A 25,013-nucleotide genomic window follows, 5' to 3' on the forward strand; every position below is an offset into this window, starting at 1 on the left:
TTATCGTGGTATATGTCAAAAACATTGACAGAATGATGATGTTTATTAGTGACTCTAGCATTGTCTACGCAAATCTTCAAGTAATCGTGGACAAGCAGTAAGTATATGAAGTAGAAGAGCACTGGCGCGATAACTCCCGCTGTAGCTGTTGTATGCAGGTACAATCTATCCCCACCACACCACCTTCGAACAGCTTTTTGTTTGTTTTTTGTTTTCCTCTCCCCTCCCCCCCTCCTGCCCCCCTTTCAGCCCGCCAGATACGGGTTACGACACGCAATCGTTGTCAGTTTCACGAGTTGATGGCAGTGAATGAATGCGCCGTTTTCTTTCAGCAAGCACACCCTTCAGCAAGGACACAGTACATTGCGGCCTGCTAGAGAGTCATCGCTGTAAACGGCACGATGTCTTTACGTTTCTGTGCTAATGGGGGAAGGTGGCAGGTAAGCAAAGCGACTGGTTTGAAATTTACGACAGTAAGCCGAAAAAATATTCGCGCTAATTCTGGACGATGTTTTATTTATGCATTTATTTTTACTGACAGGATTAGGGTTAGGAGGCACACTCTTGCATCTTATGAGAGAGATTTCTCAAATTCCAATAACGTGATACCAGATTTAGATTCAAACAAATAGCTGCAGTGCGACTACAACTGACATAATCTAAATGTTTCATTGTTAAGGAAAGAAAATTATTACTATAATACGTTTCTGGGCAGTGGAGACAACTGTTAGATTAGGCTGAGAAATATTAACAGTTCTATAATAATAAACTATGAGTCATACAGCCAAGATTTTTAAAAGAATTTTACTAAATCATTTAGGTGAAAAAAAGATAGAAAAGGAGCTGAATGAAGAACAGCATGGGTTTAGGAAAGGAAGAAGCACGATCGACCTGATATTTTCTATCCGTCAACTGACGGAAAAAAGTTGGGAGTATAACAAAAGAATGATATTGTTTTTCAGAGACATAGAAAAGGCATATGACTCAGTTAACAGGGAAAGACTCTGGGAAGAAATGAAGAAGATTGGTATAGAAGATGGATACATTAATGTAATAAAGACAATGTACAGAGGACACAATTGTAGAATTAGAACACCATTGGGGAACTCTGGATAGTCCGAAATAAGACAAGGACTTAAACCAGGAAGTATTCTATCTCCTGTACTTTTTAATGTTGTGATGGAGGGAATGAATAGGGCAGTTAAAGATATAGTAAAAGAAAAAGACAAAAAAGATGATTTTTGCAGATGATATGGTATTATGGAACGATAAAGAGGTAGATGCACAGTTACAACTTGATGTGTGGAAGGAAATAATGAAAAGGTATGGATTAAAAATAAATAAAGATAAGAGTGAAGTAATGGTATTTGAAAGAGACAAAAATGATCAACAGGAATATTACTCTGAACGGAGAACCACTCAAAGTGGTAGACAGTTCCACTTATTTAGGGAGTGAAATATCTAGTGATGGAAGAATAACCAACGAAATGAATAGGCGGTTACAGAAGGGAGGCAATTTCTACCAAACAATAAAACACTTGATTTGGAATAAGGAAGTTTCAGAAAAAGCAAAACTCCTTATGCATAAGAGTTATTACTTCCCTGCTGTCCCCTATGGAGGAGAAACATGGACAATGACAGAAATGGACTGGAGCAGACTGCAAGCAGGGGAAATGAAATTCCTCAGAGCAGTTAACGGAAAAACAAGAATGGACAGAGTAAGGAATGTAAATATTAGAAAGTACCTTAAACAAGAAAGTATGAGAGAAGAACTCGAAAAAAAAGAGACTAATATGGTACGGACATGTGTGGGCAGAGACTCCGCAAAATTATGGAAGAACTAAAGATGGATGGAAAAGACCTAGAGGGCTCCCAAGAACACGGTGGAAAACAGGAGTAAATATCTGTGGAAGGGAGAGGCGTGACCGGGCTGCAAGTGGAGGAAGAAAAGTGGTGGTAGGACCGAGCCAAATGGAGGGGACTCGTCAGCACCCAGACGCGGCAGTAGCTGGGGCGGGATCCGGATATAGATAGATAATTAATAATATGGAAGTAGCCGACACACCAATCTAGCGTCCCTCATGTGTTTCACGAACGGCCCCTAAAAGAAGTATTTGTTGTTCCTGCCTACATGACAGATCAAAAACATTCTTACTCCACAGAGACAGAACTAAAACTTATCTCTTCACAATTTTCACAGGTATTCCGTATAACTACTATATTATAAGAGAACAATTTATTGGAGGGGTATCTCCCGGTCCGCAGCTCGTGGTCGCGCGGTAGCGTTCTCGCTTCCCGCGCCCGGGTTCGATTCCCGGCGAGGTCAGGGATTTTCTCTGCCTCGTGATGACTGGGTGTTGTGTGATGTCCTTAGGTTAGTTAGTTTAAGTAGTTCTAAGTTCTAGGGGACTGATGACCATAGATGTTAAGTCCCATAGTGCTCAGAGCCATTTTTTTGGTATCTCCCGGGTATTCATGTCGGTTTTCGAAACTGAAGACTTAATTCCGATCAAGCAACACGTTAGTTGCTAAGTACATGCCAGCTGATCCCACCAAGATACTAGTAATCGGGAGACGCACTCACGTTTTTCATGTTTGTCACACAATGACCGCTCATCCAAGCGGGCAGATGTCTCGACGTAAAAATTTCCATTATAATTTCCCAGTAATATGGAATGCACTGTTCATTTTCTCGTTGGAGAAAAGGTAGCTGTTATTACTTATTTTATACGTAAAGGTTTTAATCTTCATTTAATTACAACATCATAAAATTTTATCTTCCTGCCACAGTCTATTCAACTATCAATCTGTTTTTGATCACTGTTGTTGCTTGAATCCAAAAAGCTCTGTGTTATTACTTATTTTATACGCAAAGGATTTAAATCTCCATTTAATTACAACATTAAAAATATTCTATCTTCCTGACACAGTCTATTCAACTACCATTTTGTTTTTGATCACAGTTGTTGCCTGAATGTGTTTGATAGAAATGGGATGAAAAATTAGTGTACACAACGAAAATAGACAAGCAGCCGAGGGTCACAAAAATTGCTGCTCATTTTTCAGAGGAAAATGTCTCATTAATGCAGCCGTATCACAGGAAACGAGTCAGTGACAGGAAGGGACGTAGGCAGTTTAATATGTGATCTTTCGCTTTCCCGGTGAATCAGCTGTTTTTTGTTAATCTCGGGTGTATATTCGGGTCCAGTCGTTTACGTAACCTACAGGTACCGCCTCAAGATAACGGCAAGATGAGCTGTCAAAATATCGTATTACGTAAACGAAGGTACCCGCATGGGCAAACGAGAGCAATACAAAGATAGGTTCGCGTTTAACGCCTCGTGCCGTAGTTACATCATTAATGACGGAGCACCTGCTTCTACGGGGCCTCAGAGAGAAACGAGCATTGAGTCGCCTGTTTTATGAGAACATCAATCTCTTTTCTAACGTTTACATTTCTCCCCCTTGTTGAAATGTCTCTTATAAGCTACACTACTGGCCATTAAAATTGCTACACCACGAAGATGACGTGCTACAGACGCGAAATTTAACCGACAGGAAGAAGATGCTGTGATATGCAAATGATTAGCTTTTCACAGCATTCACACAAGGCTGGCGCCGGTGGCGACATCTACAACGTGCTGGCATGAGGAAAGTTTCCAACCGATTTCTCATACACAAACAGCAGTTGACCGGCGTTGCCTGTTGAAACGTGGTTGTGATGCCTCGTGTAAGGAGGAGAAATGCGTACCATCACGTTTCCGACATTCTCCAGATCTCTCACCAATTGAAAAAGTCTAATCAATGGTGGCCGAGCAACTGGCTCGTCACAATACGCCAGTCACTACTCTTGATGAACTGTGGTATCGCGTTGGAGTTGCATGGGCAGCTGTAAAAAAATGGTTCAAATGGCTCTGAGCACTATGGGACTTAACAGCTATGGTCATCAGTCCCCTAGAACTTAGAACTACTTAAACCTAACTAACCTAAGGACATCACACAACACCCAGTCATCACGAGGCACATCCTGAACCCGCGGGGAATCGAACCCGGGAACCCGGGCGCGGGAAGCGAGAACGCTACCGCACGACCACGAGTTGCGGACAGGGGCAGCTGTACCTGTACACGCGATCCAAGCTTTGTTTGACTCGATGCCGAGGTGTATCAAGGACGTTATTACGGCCAGAGGTGGTTGTTCTGGGTACTGATTTCTCAGGATCTATGCACCCAAATTATGTGAAAACGTAATCACATGTCAGTTCTAGCATAATATATTTGTCTAATGAATACCCGTTTATCATCTGCATTTCTTCTTGGTGTAGCAATTTTAATAGCCAGTAATGTATTTCACAGGAAGTAAATTTCAATTATGGTCGTTAGGTTAATCCCTGTCAAAAACAATCATAAACAGATAAACAAAACGTTAAAAATTCAACGACCTACTGACACGTTGTGCCGGCCGAGGTGGCCGAGCGGTTCTAGGCGCTACAGTCTGGAACCGCGCGACCGCTACGGTTGCAGGTTCGAATCCTGCCTCGGGCATGGATGTGTGTGATGTTCTTAGGTTAGATAGGTTTAAGTAGTTCTAAGTTCTAGGGGACTGATGACCTTAGCAGTTAAGTCCCATAGTGCTCAGAGCCATTTGAACCATTTGACACGTTGTAATTACTTTAACATCCTTTATTGCTGGCGGCACTGTCGAAGACATTATAAGTTGTTGATGTAATCCACTGGTCTTCAAACAGCAGCTCGCGGGCCGCATGCGGCCCGAATCAAGTATATATACTGCCCCTGGTTCTCAGCCGTGTTTTATCCATTGTGTGATTGTTACCCAGAATCTATTATCTTTTTACAAAGATCTAAATGCATACAAGTTGTCTTTTCCGAATTTTCGTACGACACAAGAGAACTCTTGACGTTACACGATTGCACTTACTGATAGGACCTGAGTTCTAACCGCCACCACGAAATCTCATTAACATTACCGATATACCTAGCAAGAAGCGCACGAGGGAAACTCCAAGAGCATGTGAGCGTCGTTCGTGTCAGTCGAGCTTCGGTGCTCTTGATCGTTAGACGCGTTAAGTGTGTATGTAGTCGTTCGTGTTGTGATTACTTCTATCAGAATAAATAATGCCTGGTGTACCATCAGAAATACCCTGGTGTCCAAAATTTAAGCAAAAAACCTCTATTTTCCCGTTCTGTGTCTAATTCACGATATGATCATACTAACTGTCAACCACATGTCCGTACCATCTGCACGGAAGATGGCATTCCGGTCAACGAACAACCATCCCAACGATGACGTCAGAGCGCCTTTGAAACGAGGTATTGTTTCTCGGATTGTCCCACATCCTCAACCGCTGTGAACACAGTCACCAACGGTACAGTATGCCACAGGGAGAATGCCTACCAGATTCTCTGCTGTGGAGGGCCGTAGAAAGAAAGATGGCTTATCGTGAATCGTTCTGTTGTTTCTCAGATGAGGCGACAGTTTATAGAGACCGAAACTGTGTCCCGAAGAGCAGCGCAGGGCCGACCATGTGTGACGTCAGAAAGAGAGGACCGTTATTTGGCTGTAACGGCACGATAGTACAGTCTTAGCACTGCACAGCAACTGGCTCGTGGGGTCGCAGCATGCACTGGACGTGTTGTATCGAAGCAAACGGTGTGCAGAAGTGTTCGGCAGAGTGGCCTTTATTGTCGGAGACGTGCTGTATTTCTACCTCTGACGCCTCCTCACTGAAGGGAACGTCTAGAGTGGAGTCGTCAACATGCCTCCTAAACGATCGAAAAGTGGGCTAATGTCGTTTTCGCAAATGGGTCCCGATTTAGACTGGAGAGTGATTCTCGATGGATTCACATCTGGAGAGAACGTTGAACACAATTTCTCGACCCAAGTATTGTGAAAACAGACCGATATTGAGGAGAACCTGATGGGATACCAGTTCGATTTTACACAGAGTACGCGAAGGAACTTGCCCCCCTTCTTGCAGCGGTGTACAGTAGGTCTCTAGAAGAGCGTAGCGTTCCAAAGGATTGGAAAAGGGCACAGGTCATCCCCATTTTCAAGAAGGGACGTCGAACAGATGTGCAGAACTATAGACCTATATCTCTAACGTCGAGCAGTTGTAGAATTTTGGAACACGTATTATGTTCGAGTATAATGACTTTTCTGGAGACTAGAAATCTACTCTGTAGGAATCAGCATGGGTTTCGAAAAAGACGGTCGCGTGAAACCCAGCTCGCGCTATTCGTCCACGAGACTCAGAGGGCCATAGACACAGGTTCACAGGTAGATGCCGTGTTTCTTGACTTCCGCAAGGCGTTCGATACAGTTCCCCACAGTCGTTTAATGAACAAAGTAAGAGCATATGGACTATCAGACCAATTATGTGATTGGATTGAGGAGTTCCTAGATAACAGAACGCAGCATGTCATTCTCAATGGAGAGAAGTCTTCCGAAGTAAGAGTGATTTCAGGTGTGCCGCAGGGGAGTGTCGTAGGACCGTTGCTATTCACAATATACATAAATGACCTGGTGGATGACATCGGAAGTTCACTGAGGCTTTTTGCAGATGATGCTGTGGTGTATCGAGTGGTTGTAACAATGGAAAATTGTACTGAAATGCAGGAGGATCTGCAGCGAATTGACGCATGGTGCAGGGAATGGCAATTGAATCTCAATGTAGACAAGTGTAATGTGCTGCGAATATATAGAAAGATAGATCCCTTATCATTTAGCTACAAAATAGCAGGTCAGCAACTGGAAGCAGTTAATTCCATAAATTATCTGGGAGTACGCATTAGGAGTGATTTAAAATGGAATGATCATATAAAGATGATCGTCGGTAAAGCAGGCGCCAGACTGAGATTCATTGGAAGAATCCTAAGGAAATGCAATCCGAAAACAAAGGAAGTAGGTTACAGTACGCTTCTTCGCCCACTGCTTGCATACTGCTCAGTAGTGTGGGATCCGTACCAGATAGGGTTGATAGAAGAGATAGAGAAGATCCAACGGAGAGCAGCGCGCTTCGTTACAGGATCATTTAGTAATCGCGAAAGCGTTACGAAGATAATACATAAACTCCAGTGGAAGACTCTGCAGGAGAGACGCTCAGTAGCTCGGTACGGGCTTTTGTTAAAGTTTCGAGAACATACCTTCACTGAAGAGTCAAGCAGTATATTGCTCCCTCCTACGTATATCTCGCGAAGAGACCATGAGGATAAAATCAGAGAGATTAGAGCCCACACAGAAGCATACCGACAATCCTTCTTTCCACGAACAATACGAGACCGGAATAGAAGGGAGAACCGATAGAGGTACTCAGGGTACCCTCCGCCACACACCGTCAGGTGGCTTGCGGAGTATGGATGTAGATGTAGATGTAGAATCCCTAATGCGTGGTGACTGGGTGCTGTGTGCTGTCCTTAGGTTAGTTAGGTTTAAGTAGTTGTAAGTTCTAGGGGACTGATGACCATAGATGTTAAGTCCCATAGTGCTCAGAGCCATTTGAACCATTTGAACCTAATGCATGGGCACATATTATGTTGACCACTCGAATCCCTCTTTATGAAATGGTACGGGTGAATTGGTGAAGTTTAACTGCTGTCAGGTATCGTGACGGGATTGAGGGACCTCATCTGCAACTGTTGTGAGGTGCTGCGGGCCCAGACTTCGCATTAATGCACGATCATGCTCGACTCATAGACCACGGGTGGTTGGAAACCGAAGATGCTGCACGCATGGCGTGACCTGCTCGTTCTCCCGATTTGAATCCCATAGAGCATATTTGGGATGCACTAGGAACATGGCTTGAATCACGTCAGCATCCGCAACCACTTTCCAAGACTGTGAGCAGCTCTGGACGAAGAATGGGCTTTACTGCCTCAACATGAGACTGATGACATCATTCACAGCATGCCACGTCGTTGTTGGGCCTGTATTGCTGCCAAAGGTGGTCACATCTCATGCTGAGCACATTGACGTGTTCTCAGATTGTGTGTGTAAATTCCATTACGTTGGAAGAAACGAAGAACATTTTTGTCTACTGTTATGCATGTTGCAGTTATTTAGATATTATTTACATCGTTTCTACTGAGACCGCCAGAAAAATGTATACACTCTTTGTCAGGCCTTATCGGGATATCAATATTGTCGTTCGAGTTGAGTAACGAGTGTTTTGTACGAGGTGCATTCAAGTTCTAAGGCCTTCGATTTTTTTTCTCCGGACTGGAAAGAGATAGAAACATGCACATTGTTTTAAAATGAGGCCGCGTTCTTGTCAATACGTCCCAGAGATGGCAGCACCATATGGCAGATGGAATTTTACCACCAGCGGCGAGAATGAGAACTGTTTTAAATACTTAAAATGGTGACGTTTTCCTTACTTGAACAGCATGCAATCATTCGTTTTCTGAATTTGCGTGGTGTGAAACCAATTGAAATTCTTTGACAGTTGAAGGAGACATGTGGTGATGGACTTATGGATGCGTCGAAAGTGTGTTCGTGGGTGCGACAGTTTAATGAAGGCAGAACATCGTGTGACAACAAACTGAAACAACCTCGGGCTCGCACAAGCCGGTCTGACGACATGATCGAGAAAGTGGAGAGAATTGTTTTGGGGGATCGCCGAATGACTGTTGAACAGATCGCCTCCAGAGTTGGCATTTCTGTGAGTTCTGTGCACACAATCCTGCATGACGACCTGAAAATGCGAAAAGTGTCATCCAGGTGGGTGCCACGAATGCTGATGGATGACCACATGGCTGCCCGTGTGGCATGTTGCCAAGCAATGTTGACGCGCAACGACAGCATGAATGGGACTTTCTTTTCGTCGGTTGTGACAATGGATCAATGGATGAGACGTGGATGCCATTTTTCAATCCAGAAACAAAGCGCCAGTCAGTTCAATGGAAGCACACAGATTCACCGCCACCAAAAAAATTTCGGGTAACCGCCAGTGCTGAAAAAGTGATGGTGTCCATGTTCTGGGACAGCGAGGGCGTAATCCTTACCCATTGCGTTCCAAAGGGCACTACAGAAACAGGTGCATCCTACGAAAATGTTTTGAAGAACAAATTCCTTCCTGCACTGCAACAAAAACGTCCGGGAAGGGCTGCGCGTGTGCTGTTTCATCAAGACAACGCACCCGCACATCGAGCTAACGTTACGCAACAGTTTCTTCGTGATAACAACTTTGAAGTGATTCCTCATGCTCCCTACTCACCTGACCTGGCTCCTGGTGACTTTTGGCTCTCCGCACATTCACCAGCCGTGCTGCTATTGCCTCAGCGATTTTCCAGTGGTCAAAACAGACTCCTAAAGAAGCCTTCACCGCTGCCATGGAATCATGGCGTCAGCGTTGTGAAAAATGTGTACGTCTGCAGGGCGATTACGTCGAGAAGTAACGCCAGTTTCATCGATTTCGGGTGAGTAGTTAATTAGAAAAAAAATCGGAGGCCTTAGAACTTGAATGCACCTCGTAGTATGGTCTTTGATTCAACAGATGTTAGTACTTTCATCTCAGTATTGAGAAAACAAGGTGGCTGGAGCACGCTTGGCATTCGAGCAACGAAAATGTTTTGTGAAGTGGTTTTTCTAGTTTGATAATGCATCGAGGTGCAACGTCAGTGGAGGCGGGAGTTTGAAACAGAACCGCCAACCCGCCTAGCAAATAAACGCATCGTTGACAAGTTTGAATTGCATGGAACGATTTGTGATATTCACAAAGGAAGGACGAGAAGTCAGTGTACAGCTACAAGTCCTGCTTCGACGGCTCTTGTGTTGGAAACATTTGTTAATTCTCCACAGAAGTCTGCTACACAATGTGTACATGAAGTGAGGGTTAGCAGTACAAGTGTACGAAGAATTCTGAAAGCTGCTAAGTGGAAAGTTTGCATTCCACTATTACTGCACGCGATTAATGATGGCGATACTGATCGCTGAATGCAATTTTGCGAATGGTATCAGCAAATGGTAACTGATGACTAACAGTTTGTGGCAAAGGTAGAATGGAGTGACAAGGCTCAATTTAAACTTAATGGAACCGTGAATCGTCATAACAGGGTGTGCAGGCACCGGGAAATCCGTATGTTTATGTGGATAAAGCGTTCAATCTACCAGCGGTTCATGTGTGGTGTGCACTATCATCTAGGGGCTTAGTAGGTTCCTTTATCTTTGATGCTACTGTCACTGGAAAAGTGTACCTCGAAATGTTACGCACATCAATTTTGCCAGGTATACGTGCGCTTTATGGAGCTGATGAAAAGATCTTCTACCAACAGGACGGGGCGCCACCACACTACCACCTAGCCGTTCGAACTTTCCCGGAAGACAGTTTTCCAGGGCATTGGATTGGACAAAGAGGGCTCATTGAGTTCTCTCCACGGTCGCCAGATCTAACACCTATGGACTTTTTCTTGTGGGGAACTGTGAAAGATAACGTCTATCGACGTTAAGCCACGCAAGCTGGAGGAACTTCGTCAGAAGGTTACAGCGACATGCGCAGCGATCTCCACTGTTAACATTGACTGACGTAGTTGCGGCGACCGGTTATCGTTCTGTTATGTGTACAGCCACCAACGGTGAACATTTTGAACATTTAAAGCAAACATGTGCTTAACTGAAGGTTGTGCAACTTGTGTGATCAATTATTAAATGTAAAATAAACACATAAGTAATACTTTTCGTTCCTTAAAGTGTATACACACTTTTTTGGCGGACTCTGTACTTGACTGTCAAATGTTTATACTCTTTTGTGGCAAAATAAAAGCAACCTTGCAAAATTTCAGTTTGTTCCTTTAATTTTGGACACCAGTGTAGTTATTAAGAGGAAAATAAATGAGGAGCATAGAAGTTTCCAAGAAAAATGGGAAGAATATAACCGAACACAAAGAAGAAACTGCTGTTTGTTTAAGGGCCGAAGAACGATTGAATGTAAAGGTACATTTTATTTCGTCACTACCCCTAAGTCAGCATATTTCATTTACAGTAGCTATTATCTTAGATTTAAATGCAAGAAAAAAAAATTATCATCTAAAATCAACAAAACGTTATGCCAGTAACGGTTGAGCAAAACGGTGATGTCACGAATACATCAGACGACGTAAGTAACCTTCTTTCAGAAAAATATGAAATCTTTCACGAATGCTAATTAGTGAATCAAAGTGCGTTAATCGTTTTTCAAACTTTTTTCAACGTTTCTTAATCAGTAGGCTTAAACAAACATTGGCTGAAATAAATAATCTTACGCTTTTGGAATCCAATTGTCGCTGCCGCATAGAAGGCATTTCAAAATATATGTTTGACGAATTAATTAATAAAGTAAAACTATGTAAATATTTTAGTCTTGCATGTCATTTCAGTACAGATAAATCTTCGACGGCTCAATTTTCATTATTTATGCGTTACTGCAGGTATGATGTGGTAGTAGACGAAAACGCCTTGGCGTTATAATCACAAGAGGTCACACAAAAGTTTGTGATTTTTATGGATGCAACTGACAATTTTGTGGGAAAAAATGGCTTACCCAGGTAAAATTTAATATGAGTGTATGCTAAAGCCTTTCTGTAGAAGATGGGGCAAACAATTGTTTGATAGCATTGATTAAGAGGGAATGGAAACTCAGATCGGTACTCAACATTCTATGTCGATAGAGTATGAACCAAAACTTTGATTTAGTGCATACTGTGTGCTGACTCCAGCAGAACGAGCGTAAACGTTAATTAAAAATAACACCAGAATTACGGAGCAGGAACAGCATATCCGTCATTAATATGTATAACTTCGAGTGGGTGGAGCCTCTCCACGCCCACACCGCCATGATGGCCAACACAAAAGGTCTACTACCATATCTGCAGAAGGATTAGTTTTCAACTGGAATGAGGTCTCGCAGGATGTGAGTACTGCGATGTTTGCGTACGTCTGGTTAGGGTTAACCATTAATACGCGCTGATCTGGAGATAGATTGGGTCGAAAGTTGAACGAAGGTTAGCGGTTTGAAGGGCAGAGGGAAAAAGTGCCAAGGCAAGAGTCAAGGGAAAAAAAAAACCTGCGATAGTTGGGTCGGGTTGTAAGAGCAGTACCGGTTTTCTTGCTACCTGCGACAGGTCATGCAAGGGTAGGTTTTGTTAGTAGTGGGTATCATGCAGGTCGATACCTTTAATGTTGTGCGGTGCTATTACTCAGCGGGTGCTGCTGGGTGTCAGTCTTGATTTCTCCGTCAGCGTCAGCATTCACCTGTAACAGTTAGGTTCATCGTCGTTTTGTGTCCGGTAGATCATACATCAGATTCACAGTGTAGGGTAATGTTTACGATTGTTTTGTGCGTCAGTGTGCGAGCTTGTCGGTTTCTCTGCTGTAGCCTGTTGGTCAGCTGGCATATCCAATCAACGTTGCTTTTTTATAGGGGCTTGCCGGCGTTTGTCGCTTGTGGGTGTATGTTAGCTTGCCATAGGTGCTTATGCCCTAGCTAGTAGTGTCTATGACCGCTTATGGTTCCACCTATGGTTGCGATCATAGTTTCCCAGAGTAAGGATGAAAGGACTTTAAGGGTGTCTCGATTCCTGTATAGTCGTGTGGCTTGTTTTTAGAATACTTTCTTCAGGGTTAAGGCGGTATTCATTGTGAAGATTCACGGTGCGTGTGTAGCGTGGAGCGTTGCTAATGATCCATAGCACTTTGTTATGTTTCATCTGAGGGCGCCGCAGGCGTGTAGGAGCTGCGTATCTCCAGACGGGAGCTGCGCACGTCATCAGATGTCTAATCAGTGCCATGGACCTCGACACCCTCCTATTCAGTGTACTTTCCATATTGAGCATTGGGTAAAGTTGTTCGAGCCTCGCCTGCACTCTGTTGGCAACGTATTCGATGTGGTCCCCCCATGTAAGTTTTCTACATCTACATCTACATTTATACTCCCCAAGCCACCCAACGGTGTGTGGCGGAGGGAACTTTACGTGCCACTGTTATTACCTCCCTTTCCTGTTCCAGTCGCGTATGGTTCGCGGGAAGAACGACTGTCTGAAAGCCTCCTTGCGCGCTCTAATCTCTCTAATTTTACACTGTCATTACCTCCCTTTCCTGTTCCAGTCGCGTATGGTTCGCGGGAAGAACGACTGTCTGAAAACCTCCGTGCGTGCTCTAATCTCTCTAATTTTACATTCGTGATCTCCTCGGGAGGTATAAGTAGGGGGAAGCAATATATTCGATACCTCATCCAGAAACGCACCCTCTCGAAACCTGGCGAGCAAGCTACACCGCGATGCAGAGCGCCTCTCTTGCAGAGTCTGCCACTTGAGTTTGTTAAACATCTCCGTAACGCTATCACGGTTACCAAATAACCCTGTGACGAAACGCGACGCTCTTCTTCGGATCTTCTCTATCTCCTCCGTCAACCTGATCTGGTACGGATCCCACACTGATGAGCAATACTCAAGCATAGGTCGAACGAGTGTTTTGTAAGCCACCTCCTTTGTTGATAGACTACATTTTCTAAGGACTCTCTCAATGAATCTCAATCTGGTACCCGCCTTACCAACAATTAATTTTATATGATCATTCCACTTCAAATCGTTCCGCACGCATACTCCCAGATATTTTACAGAAGTAACTGCTACCAGTGTTTGTTCCACTGTCATATAATCATACAATAAAGGATCCTTCTTTCTATGTATTCGCAATACATTACATTTGTCTATGTTAAGGGTCAGTTGCCACTCCCTGCACCAAGTGCCTATCCGCTGCAGATCTTCCTGCATTTCGCTACAATTTTCTAATGCTGCAACTTCTCTGTATACTACAGCATCATCCGCGAAAAGCCGCATGGGACTTCCGACACTATCTACTAGGTCATTTATATATATTGTGAAAAGCAATGGTCCCATAACACTCCCCTGTGGCACGCCAGAGGTTACTTTAACGTCTGTAGACGTCTCTCCATTGGTAACAACATGCTGTGTCCAGCCAGACACCGAGATATCTGACTTTCTCTTGGAAACGTATTGGGCATATACGTAGTGTTACCTGTCTAGAGTGTCGATGTTTGCGCAGTAGTTTCGGTCTTCGTGTGAACAGAACTGCTTCGCACTTGTCGATGTCTACTTTAATACGCCATCGTTCCAACCAAAACTCAGCAGTTCTGAGTGCTGTCTGTATTCGTGAATTTATGTTTGACGGTTTCCAGTCTTGCGCAAAGATGGATGTGTCATCTTACTAGATGGTTAACGTCGTATTTTGTATTGCTGGGAAGTCGTTAATGTACAGGTTGAACAAGGTGTGCCCTAGGATACTTCCTCCTGCCAGAGGTTCGAGTCCTCCCTCGGGCATGGGTGTGTGTGTTGTTCTTAGCATATGCTAGTTTAAGTTAGTTCAAGTAGTGTGTAAGTCTAGGGACAGATGACCTAACCAGTTTGGTCCCTTAGGAACTCACACGCATTTGAAAATTTTTTCGGATGCTTCCCTGGGGTAATCCAGCTTGGATACCGTGTTGTGTCAGTTGTTTACCCAGCACTTCAGTGTTAAAACAACTGTTCGTGAGATTTGAGTGTATGAGACATACGAGTCCATCTGGGAAACCAGCTCCACATAGTTTCCGTATAAGGCCATTGTGCCAAAGCTTCGTAGGGCAATTGGTAGCGTGTTAGATTGTTGTCACAATAACCAATGGCAGTGGTACGGAATAACTTACATCCATAAAACACTCAGAATGGAAATACAAAAACGTCCACTAAAAATTGCGGCACAAAACTGGCGAATAAACCAACACACAATAAGAGCGCTCGCCAGTACCCATGCCAATCGAATTGTAACGCTGGGACAAAGAGTCGAACTCATCAACACTATGATTCTGTCGAAAGCCTGGTATTGGCACAGATACTATGCGCACCAGCAGAAATTGTGTGAATGCTAATATGAGCTTCTATTACCTGATGTGAAGGCGGGAGATATTCAAAGTCCTACAGGCGACATGCTCGTTGGTGAAGGAGGAAGGAAGTATTGGAACAAAGTTGACACTGAGCCACTTTGGCGGCATGTAGACTTGGCAATAGCGCATGACGTCATCAAAGATGGCGGCCAGGACGTAATTCAAGATGGCGAATTTAGGCGGGAAGTATGAATTATGGCGGGAGAAGGTCAATTGGGCTACATCCACTAACCTAACCCCCTCCCCTCCCCCAGAAAAATGGCGGGAAGTTCAAATTCCAACAGGATAATGCATCACACCACAGTTATCTCTACTAAGCTAAGAAAATCGTGGGAAGATAGGCCACTTGGTCTACTTCCACTAACCTGTGACCCGACTGCCACTTCCTCCTATGAACTGGCGTCAATTTTGAATTTTGGCAGTAAATAAAAGTCACTTGAGGTTTCGCTACCAACCTAAGAAAATCGTGGGAAGATAGGTCATGTGGACTAACCTCAGTCACCTGACCGCCACCTCTTCCTAGGAATTGGCGCCAAGTCTGAATTTTGGCAGTAAAGAAAGGTCACTTGGAATTTCGCTACCAACCTAAGAAAATTGCTGCATAGAAAGGACTCTTGGACTAACCTCAGTCACCCGACCGCCACCTCTTCCTAGTGATTCGTGGGAAATGGAATCAGTCTTCATTGGGCTGCTGGAGAGAGGAATGAGTGTGCTTTATTTATTTTGGAACAATTTATTTATGGATGGAGAATATTTATCATAGTGATACAGAACACACACTCTGACATGCCACACAGCATAGATACCTGGAAACTACTCCTAAAAAACTCATGTATAATGTTCTACACACACACACACACACACACACACACACACACACACACACCTGCTAATTGTAAACTGTAAAAATAACGCATTGCACAGCCTACAGACATGCAAACCACTCGTAAATAATGCAATACATTTACATCCAGAGACCCAAAAAGCTCTTAAATTGTCAAAATAATAATCCATCTAAAACACTCTGCAACATGCTTGCTAATCGTCAACTATCGAAATCATGGACCAGTCTTTATTTAAACAATTAGAGACAGCACCACCATCCAGTGTGTTCGCCAGGAGGTCTGGACTCCCACTGACTTAGTACACACTACCACCAGCAGAGGGCGCTGTCGTCTGTGACGTCATCTGACGATGCGACTACAGTTATTCAAGATGGTGACCTACATTGTGTTCACCACAAGGCCTAGAACATATTGACACCACCAGAGAGCGCTACCGTGGACTTGGAATGAATTTTCAGGAATACCCCTCCCACCTGGACTTGGAAGGAAATAGTTAATGTCTCCACCACGATCCTCAACCGACCGCCACGTCCCCTTACCAACCCATGTTGTCATGCTAACGTACACTAATGTGTACTAAAGTATATTAATGTGCAGTAACGTGTACTAACGTTCACTAACATGAACTAAAGTGTACTAATGTGCACTAATGTGCACTAACGTGCACTAACAAGCACCAACATGTACTAACATGTACTAGTGTGCACAGTGCATGATGTCATCCAAGATGGTGGGGGGAAATGGCGGGACAACGACTCTGCCTATGATGACATTAGTTTTTATTTTGCAAGCAATGTCTCCACCAAGAGATCTAGACTCCAACTGACCAAGTACACGTTACTGCCACCAGAGGGCGCTGTCATCCGTCCTGTGACCTAATCCCAGATGGTGGTCTGGAGGGGGAAAATGGCGCGAAAACGATTCGGCCTGCGCTGGGCTGCTGGGAAGAGTAAGGAAGGAGTGTATTCTATTTAGTTTCGAACATTTTATTTAGGGATGGAGTATATTTATCACACTGGTACAAAACACATGCTGGGGTCACGCCACACAACCCACAGACCTGTAAACTACTCCTATATAATGCTCTGTAGACACACATACAACTCCTAATTTTCCAAAATAATTTTAGTACGGGCCTGCAAACTGCTCCTAAATAATGCAGCACAGTGATGTGTAGACATGCTCAGTACTCGTAAACTGTCTAAATAGCACATGGCACAGCCTACAGGCCCACTCACAAAATAATGCAGTCAATGCACGCAAGCACCACCACCCCACACCCTGTCCACTGGACTGCAAGGTAATGCGGTTGTCAGCTGTCAAACCATACACAGATGACTACACGCATGAGGCGGGGACATCCATTTCATACTTGATTTTTGATAAATTCCTGTCCAAATACGTGTTCACCTAGACATAGGTGCTGACGTGATCGGGCAGGAGCACAGCCACAAGCCGCCGCTGAGCGCAGGTGAAAGTTGCATCTATTGTCAGGTATACAGCCACTGTTATACTAACGTCACATAACACCAAGGCGCAGCTCCCATATGCGAGGCACCTCCGGACAGCACTTGTCTTTACCTTTGATGACAGTGTAGCTACAATCCTTCACAAACCCATTTAAGAATGTTCTCAATCTTATTCTCATGTCATCTGTCTATATGCAAGTACTTCCTCAATTCACCTGCATTTTGTTGCATATTCAGTCAATTTATACCTATTCCCACCAAATAAATAAATATATTTACAAGAACTTAGTCGACCTCGCGGAAATTGTATAAGGTCCCAGAAATAGTTAAGATTCACTTTCTTGATGTCTCAGCTTGTATGCACGAAAATTCCTGCCCTAACAGAACCTGTTTACGAAAATGACGCAGAATAGCGTCGAATGCAGTCTTCCTCGCGGACCTAATGTGGTACCCGCTCCATCATGTGCTACCCTTCCTGCTCTCAACATACGCAATTTTTCCCACCACTATGTAAAGGCTCCTATATCCCAGCACAAAGGATGTGGATGAATCGAGAATTATGATTGGCTCTTATCGAATTTATCCGCCACGTTACTGTTGTCGTCAATATCGAAGCACCACCATCTTTTCTTTCTTTCTGCAGACTGGACTTTCAGCGGTAAAATTATTTTGCATAGACCGCTAAAGTGCATTGAGAGTTAAACCCGTAAAATTGTCTATAGATCATCAAATACATACACGACTCACAAGGATATGGGAAGCCAGGAACTTATTTACCAGTGTAACTAAATTAAATATAACGCTTGCTGCTACAGTCTGACACCGATCCATGTACAGGTAACGTCTCCTCGTGATGGCTGTGCTTCTGGAACGAATCTTAGAATCTATAGCGCCCATAATTTTCCAAGAAAAAAATCTCTCGTGGTTATCAATGTGCTGAATCTATACATACCTCACGATAGGACACATAGTCATCCTCTCTAGTCATGCCACACCATAAACCACAGTAACTTTACAATGCAGTATATAGACATTTTACACAACATAAGCTACAATAACTTTACAATGCAATACATACATATTTTACACAAAGAGAGCAGTTATCTTTTATATCTGTATAGCACCCGAAAAAATTATGGTATACCTACACTCAAACCGGCTATATTTCACGATGCTGCTCAGTCCTAGGGAAGCACTGTCCACCGTTTCTTTCTTTCTACAGACGATACTTTCAGCGGCAATAAACTATTTTACATTGACCACCATACTGCAGCGACAACTAAACCTCGCGAAGTGTCGTACATATCGTCAAATACGGAAAGACTCTTGCTCTATTAGACTGCTCTCCCACTGATGACAGGACCTTGAATACAAGAACACAAGTATTTCCGGATCGTTTACCATAATATTATATCATTTTCGAGGCACTTCTCTATATCAAGCACACAGCAGTACCCTCCCGATCGCTCACGCAACATAATTCCGAAGATATAGACTGGAAATTATTTCTCTACAAACCTGAAACTTCAGCTAGGTGGAGCATGCTCTAGACCACTGACCAACTAGAAACAAACGTATGAGAAATAATATTTCCATCCGCAAATACTGATCTCGCTGATGTAACAGATACCAAATCATCCCTAATTTACAAGCCAACTAAGGTGTTTCTCATGTCTAGAGAACAAGCAAACGTCTCTTTCACCTGCTAGATGCACACCCTACAATCGATCTTCTCTCAACTAAATTAAGGCGCGAAATGTGCAGAAGCAGTCAACCGAACAATTTACATGGGGGGGAATAACAGTCCAATGCAAACGCATCTCCATATCCATTCTTAAATTTCCACTTGTTCACAAAAGCTATCCAACACATATTAATTATTAGTTCGCTATTCGGTCGTCTAGACTCTAGAGGATGGCAAAGTTAACTCAGATGCATTTCTACACTCCAACAGGCCTTTGCATTCGGATGGATGCTGCCATTAACGGGAAACGTGAATCATTCCCACCACAGGCCATGCATACACGGAATCGTTCTAGAAAACCCGTCAAATATATCTTTTATCATTATACTTACAATTAAATGTTATGATCGCAGTCTCAATTGAAAAGCACCCAACAATGAGCGAAGTATCGGAAATACACCCTGCTGAAAGCTGTGTCTCTGGAAATGGAAATATATGTACCTTCCTTATGACTGGACATAGTCATCTCCTTTTCATAAACTCATACTTTATAAACCTGATTCTCAAATGCGAACATATTATGCGCTTACCACTACTACTAAGTATAATACTTCATCAATAACTGATTGCCTATGATACGAAATAATACTTACCGAAAATCAACAATGCATGTGCATGTCTCTTCTGTTTTTCTTGCCAGTGCTACCACTGTGTCTTAGAAAGATAGATGTAATTGGGCAGACGTTAAAAAAAAAATCAGATCCCAACAACTACTACATATTGCTGTCACAAGCGATCTTGGTTCTACAGGTGCACACAAGTATCCCTGTTAAAAGCTATACCCGCTTTACGAATCGAGGTACGACATTACCTCTGAATGAGGTGGTTTTTTTCCAGACAAATACCGTGACGGTGATCATAGGAATGTGTATTATCAGCCCATGATGCAACATCTTGATAAAATCACTGAACTTTGAAAGTGATTCAGCAAAGGAATGTGATATGTAAGCGCTATTTGCGACTCGCTCAAACCGCCCCCAGCTAGATAATTCTACAGTATTTGTAGCGCATTCTGTCTCGAGACCATATCAGAGGTTCCACGACATATCCACTGAGTTATAGGTGATGACTGATTGAGAAGGAACACAAACAGTAGCAGTAGTATATGATGTGCCGCTTGAGTTCGTAAAAAAATGTACACGAACTTCTCAGATCTCTAGTATTATGCTACCTGCTAGAAATGATGTCCATGATTTGGAATCGGGTCTTTCCATTCAACCACATACCTGCATTGGATCCTATTGACAATACCTTTAATGGTTACAACCACTACTCAATATATATTTCTGACACTTTCATATCTTGAAACGAGTCACCTTTCCCAAACCTAGCTGCTACAGTAAAATTCCAACGTGGTTTTAGTCACTCCCTACGCATCTTGCAACTTCTCCCATTTCTAAAGCTTTCTGCATGTGATCATTCCAATTTAAGCCGGAACTGAGCAGAAGTCGGAGAAAGACATATCCACCACCTTTTGCAACCCATGTACAAATAGAATGACCTGAGTTACTGCAACAGGACCGTGTTTTGACCATTCGGTGGAAATGCGCGCAATGAGGTACATCTCCAAACTAGATAAAGATACTACAGCCTGAAGCAAAAAAAAAAAAAAAAAATGGTTCAAATGGCTCTGAGCACTATGGGGCTTAACGCCTATGGTCATCAGTCCCCTAGAACTTAGGACTACTGAAACCTAACTAACCTAAGGACATCACACAACACACAGTCATCACGAGGCATCACGGGGAATCGAACCCGGGAACCCGGGCGCGGGAAGCGAGAACGCTACCGCACGACCACGCGCTGCGGACAGCCTGAAGCAGATCCATGTCCATTCAAATCAGTCAGCCCAACATGCTACCATCGTTATTCTCTACCCCTCAACAGAGAAAAATTACGAACTATAGAAGCTCAACTAACTTCATCCGATGTAGAAGTCACCTAGGCATCGATGCTGGCGCGATAATACAAAGCTGTGGTGGGGCTCCAGCTCGGAGAAAGAAATTTCACAAAGCTCCCCAGAATAGCGCAGTGTGCAGCCATGCAAGCATCCCTTACAGTATTCACAGTCCCTCACCGAATTTACACCTCAAACTGCTGCTGCTAGTGTGCTTCTAAACTGGCATTAAGAAGTTCTGATCCGCGGCCTTTCGCAGGAAACTAGACGTTGCATAGTGTAATTTAGGTTCTAACGGCGGATAACATAACACGTAACACATCGGCTGATTTTAAATAAAACACATCTACAACATAAGGAAACCGGAAGAGTTTGCTCGCGTTGTGTAGAGTCCCCAAACTACAGTCCGAACATGATTCACGAGCTCTACATTTAGACTCGTTTCGCCGGCCATTGTGGCCGAGCTGTTCTAGGCACTTCAGTCCGGAAATGCGCTGCTGCTACAGTCGTAGGTTCGAATCCTGCCTCGGCCATGGATGTCTGTGATGTCCTTAGGTTGGTTAGGTTTAAGTAGTTCTAAGTTCTAGGGTACTGATGACCTAAGAAGTTAAGTCCCATAGTGCTCAGAGCCATTTGAACCATTTTTTGGAACAAGTATGCGGCAACAGGAGGAATCAGAGAAAACGTCGACACCGAAACGAAGGGAATCAGGGAGGCAGTCAATTTTTTTCCGTCGAGGCAGCATTATACTGTATGTCTATTGGGTTACCAGTGATACACGCGAGTTGACTATTGTATTTGATGCTTTTCAGGAGTCGGGCAGAGAACCATTCACTTCTAAACTTACTTGCATCTGCATTAAAGGAAAACAGAGTGTTGACGGGGTGATCGATTGAGATAGAGCTGTAATGAGGTACGATTTAATGTTTGACTGATGCATTCTAGAGAAGGAGAAGTTGTTACAGGTCAATTTTTTCCAGTGTTTGGTCCGATTGCATCAGTCGCGTGACATAACCTGCATTCTACTCATATACAGCCACGTTTTCTGGATGTGGTTTAAAGCACTGTCGACTTGCAACCGTTAACAGTAAACCTGTCAGACATCAGAGGACTTCCATCTCATGTGTGATGAAACTTGACACATTTCTCTAAACGAACTTTGATTTATGCAATGTGCTCCATCCCCCCTGTCGCATCTTGGGAGTAAAATCGAGACTTCAGCGTCATAACTAAGTTAGCGATAGGAGCTTGTGAGGCGCTGCAGTCCCCGTGTACACATTTGCTCGACAGATATGCTGTTTCAGAGTTAGTGACGGAATAACTTGTAATTTTCACGTGTCGGTCGCAGCTGTTATGCATTTATCTGTTTGCTTGTGGGATGTATCCCCTGCTACTAAAGATCATTTTGTACAGGCCTGATGCAGGCATCGCATAATTTGTGAACGGTGATTGTATGTGAACAGTGGACACTATACATCTCCAGAAAGCTATATTGTGCTCGTATCTGCCAAGAGCAAGTGTTTTACGGAAGTAATTTTTTCGTTTTTACGAGCGGTCTTCTTCTGGTCGGTTGCAGATTAATTCCCTAATGGTGCTGCAGGGAGGGTAGGTCAATGGCTGTGTGAGAGGGTCTTCCACTCTCTAATTTTACCCTAAGACAGTGAGAACGCTCTATGACTCCCATACACAGAGAGATAGATCGTAAATTACTGGTATACTTTGATGATTTATGTGTTCGAGAATTAACACTGAATGGACATACTGCACAGTAATCTATCCATATTCGCAATGATACTCTCTAAGTGGAGAGGGGGTGGTTTAGCTATGATACTGAAACTGTCGAAACATGCTGTCACGTCACTGGCCGATGTTGAAGTTACTCTTAAATTGGTAAAAAATTGTTGTTGCTATCAGCTATGATGCTCATTATTAGAGTACATAGATGGTGCCGTTTCCATCCCATCCATGCACTGGCACGCTATTGGACACCACATAAAGATTGACTGAAATCGCTTGTTTGAGTTGGAGAGAAAGTTTAACTATTTCCTTTCAAGTCCAGGTGGGCGTGGCAGTCGCGAAAATTCATTCCAAGTCCATGGTAGTGCTCTCTGGTGGTGTCAATATGTACTAGGCCTCGAGGTGAACACAATGTATGCCACCATCTTGAATAACTGTAGTCGCATCATCAGATGACGTCACGGACGACAGCGGCCTCTGCTGGTGGTAGTGTGTACTAAGTCAGTTGGAGTCCAGACCTCCTGGCGAACACACTGGATGGTGGTGCTGTCTCTAATTGTTTAAATAAAGACTGGTGCATGATTTCGATAGTTGACGATTAGCAAGCATGTTGCAGAGTGTTTTAGATGGATTATTATTTTGACAATTTAAGAGCTGTTTGGGTCTCTGAATGTAAATGTGTTACATTATTTACGAGTCGTTTGCATGTCTGTAGGCTGTGCAATGCGTTATTTTGACAGATTACAATTAGCAGGTGTGTGTGTAGAACATTATAGATGAGCTATTTAGGAGTAGTTTCCAGGTATGTATGCTGTGTGGCATGTCAGAGTGTTTGTTCTGTATCACTGTGATAAATATTCTCCATCCCTAAATAAGTTGTTCCAAAATGAATATAGTACACTCATTCCTCTCTCCAGCAGCCCAATGAAGACTGATTCCATTTCCCGCGAATTGCTAGGAAGAGGCGGCGGTCGGGTGACTGAGGTTAGTCCAAGAGTCCTTTCTATGCAGCAATTTTCTTAGGTTGGTAGCGAAACCCCAAGTGACCTTTCTTTACTGCCAAAATTAAAACTTGGCGCCAGTTCCTAGGAAGAGGTGGCAGTCAGGTGACAGGTTAGTCCACGTGACCTATCTTCCCACGATTTTCTTAGGTTGGTAGCGAAACCCCAAGTGACCTTTCTTTACTGCCAAAATTAAAACTTGGCGCCAGTTCCTAGGAAGAGGTGGTGGTCAGGTGACAGGTTAGTCCACATGACCTATCTTCCCACGATTTTCTTAGGTTGGTAGCGAAACCCCAAGTGACTTTTGTTTACTGCCAAAATTCAAACTTGGCGCCAGTTCATAGGAGGAAGTGGCCGTCAGGTCACAGGTTAGTGGAAGTAGACCAAGTGGCCTATCTTCCCACGATTTTCTTAGCTTAGTACGGATAACCGTGGTGTGATTCATTATGCTGTGTGAATTTGAACTTCCTGCCATTATTTTGGGGGAGGGAAGGGGTTAGGTTAGTGGAGGTAACCCAAATGATCTTCTTCCCACCAAAATTCAAACTTCCCGTCAAACTCCGCCGTCTTGAATGACGTCATGGCCGTGATCTTGGATGACTTCATCACCGCCTAATAGATACATCTGGCAACAATGCAGAGTGGCTGAGGTTCCAATACTGAAGGAGGGCTGGGATTGGTCGACATGAAAACAAAGCGTTTTGTGCTTTTGTTCCACAATGCAATCCAAATGGAGAACAAGAACGGAAACAACGTCGCACCCTGCCCAATAAGGAACTACAGGCCACAGTCAGAGGAAGCGCCAGTAGACACTAGACACATCCCATTCCAAGACATGTCACATCAGGCAACTAACGCTCGACAACAACTACGCACTCCCCACTATGACTAACCCACAATTAAGGACGGCAAAACACATCTACGGCGAACTAAGAGGGCAAACGAACAAAAGAAAAATTGAGACAAAATTTCCAGACCACAGTTGGCCAGCAGAGTCGAAAAGCATCTCAGAAGGTTTGCTAGCACGTGGATGCAGGATATTTCCTGGTTTACACTGTATAGTAAAAATTGTTTCAGCATTTAAAATGGTATGCTATTCTCACTATTTACATATTATGTATAAGCAAGGGAAAGCAAGAAACACGTTACATTAAACCATGTAACACTGTATTACATTTAGACAATCGAGTGAGAAACAACACACTGGGATGCAATGGACAGAGCAAGTATAGAATAAATCTGATAAAAGTGGGGAACGAGAGTAAAACAGGCAGAGCAGAGAGAGAGGGAAAGAGTAATGGTTAAATAGAGTGTTTAAATCACTAATTGATTTCAGTGCTGAGCACTAATTTATTTCACTGCTAAGCTGTAATGATAGTGTGATAATCACTGT

At 43.5% G+C, this 25,013-nt stretch overlaps 1 protein-coding gene across 1 annotated transcript in view; it reads left to right on the forward strand.

The window, feature by feature from the left end:
- Window positions 1-301: 301 nt before the first annotated feature.
- The window catches only part of LOC124596461 (UDP-glucosyltransferase 2-like), a 140,483-nt gene continuing 115,771 nt past the window's right edge, over window positions 302-25,013 (forward strand). Inside the window, exon 1 of the mRNA XM_047135600.1 lies at window positions 302-440. Coding sequence (XP_046991556.1) covers window positions 402-440 — 39 coding nt within the window. The 5' untranslated portion in view covers window positions 302-401. The remainder of the gene's footprint in view (window positions 441-25,013) is intronic.

Source organism: Schistocerca americana, chromosome 1 (assembly GCF_021461395.2).
Source record: "Schistocerca americana isolate TAMUIC-IGC-003095 chromosome 1, iqSchAmer2.1, whole genome shotgun sequence".
In the NCBI taxonomy this organism is placed as follows: Eukaryota; Metazoa; Arthropoda; class Insecta; order Orthoptera; family Acrididae; genus Schistocerca; species Schistocerca americana.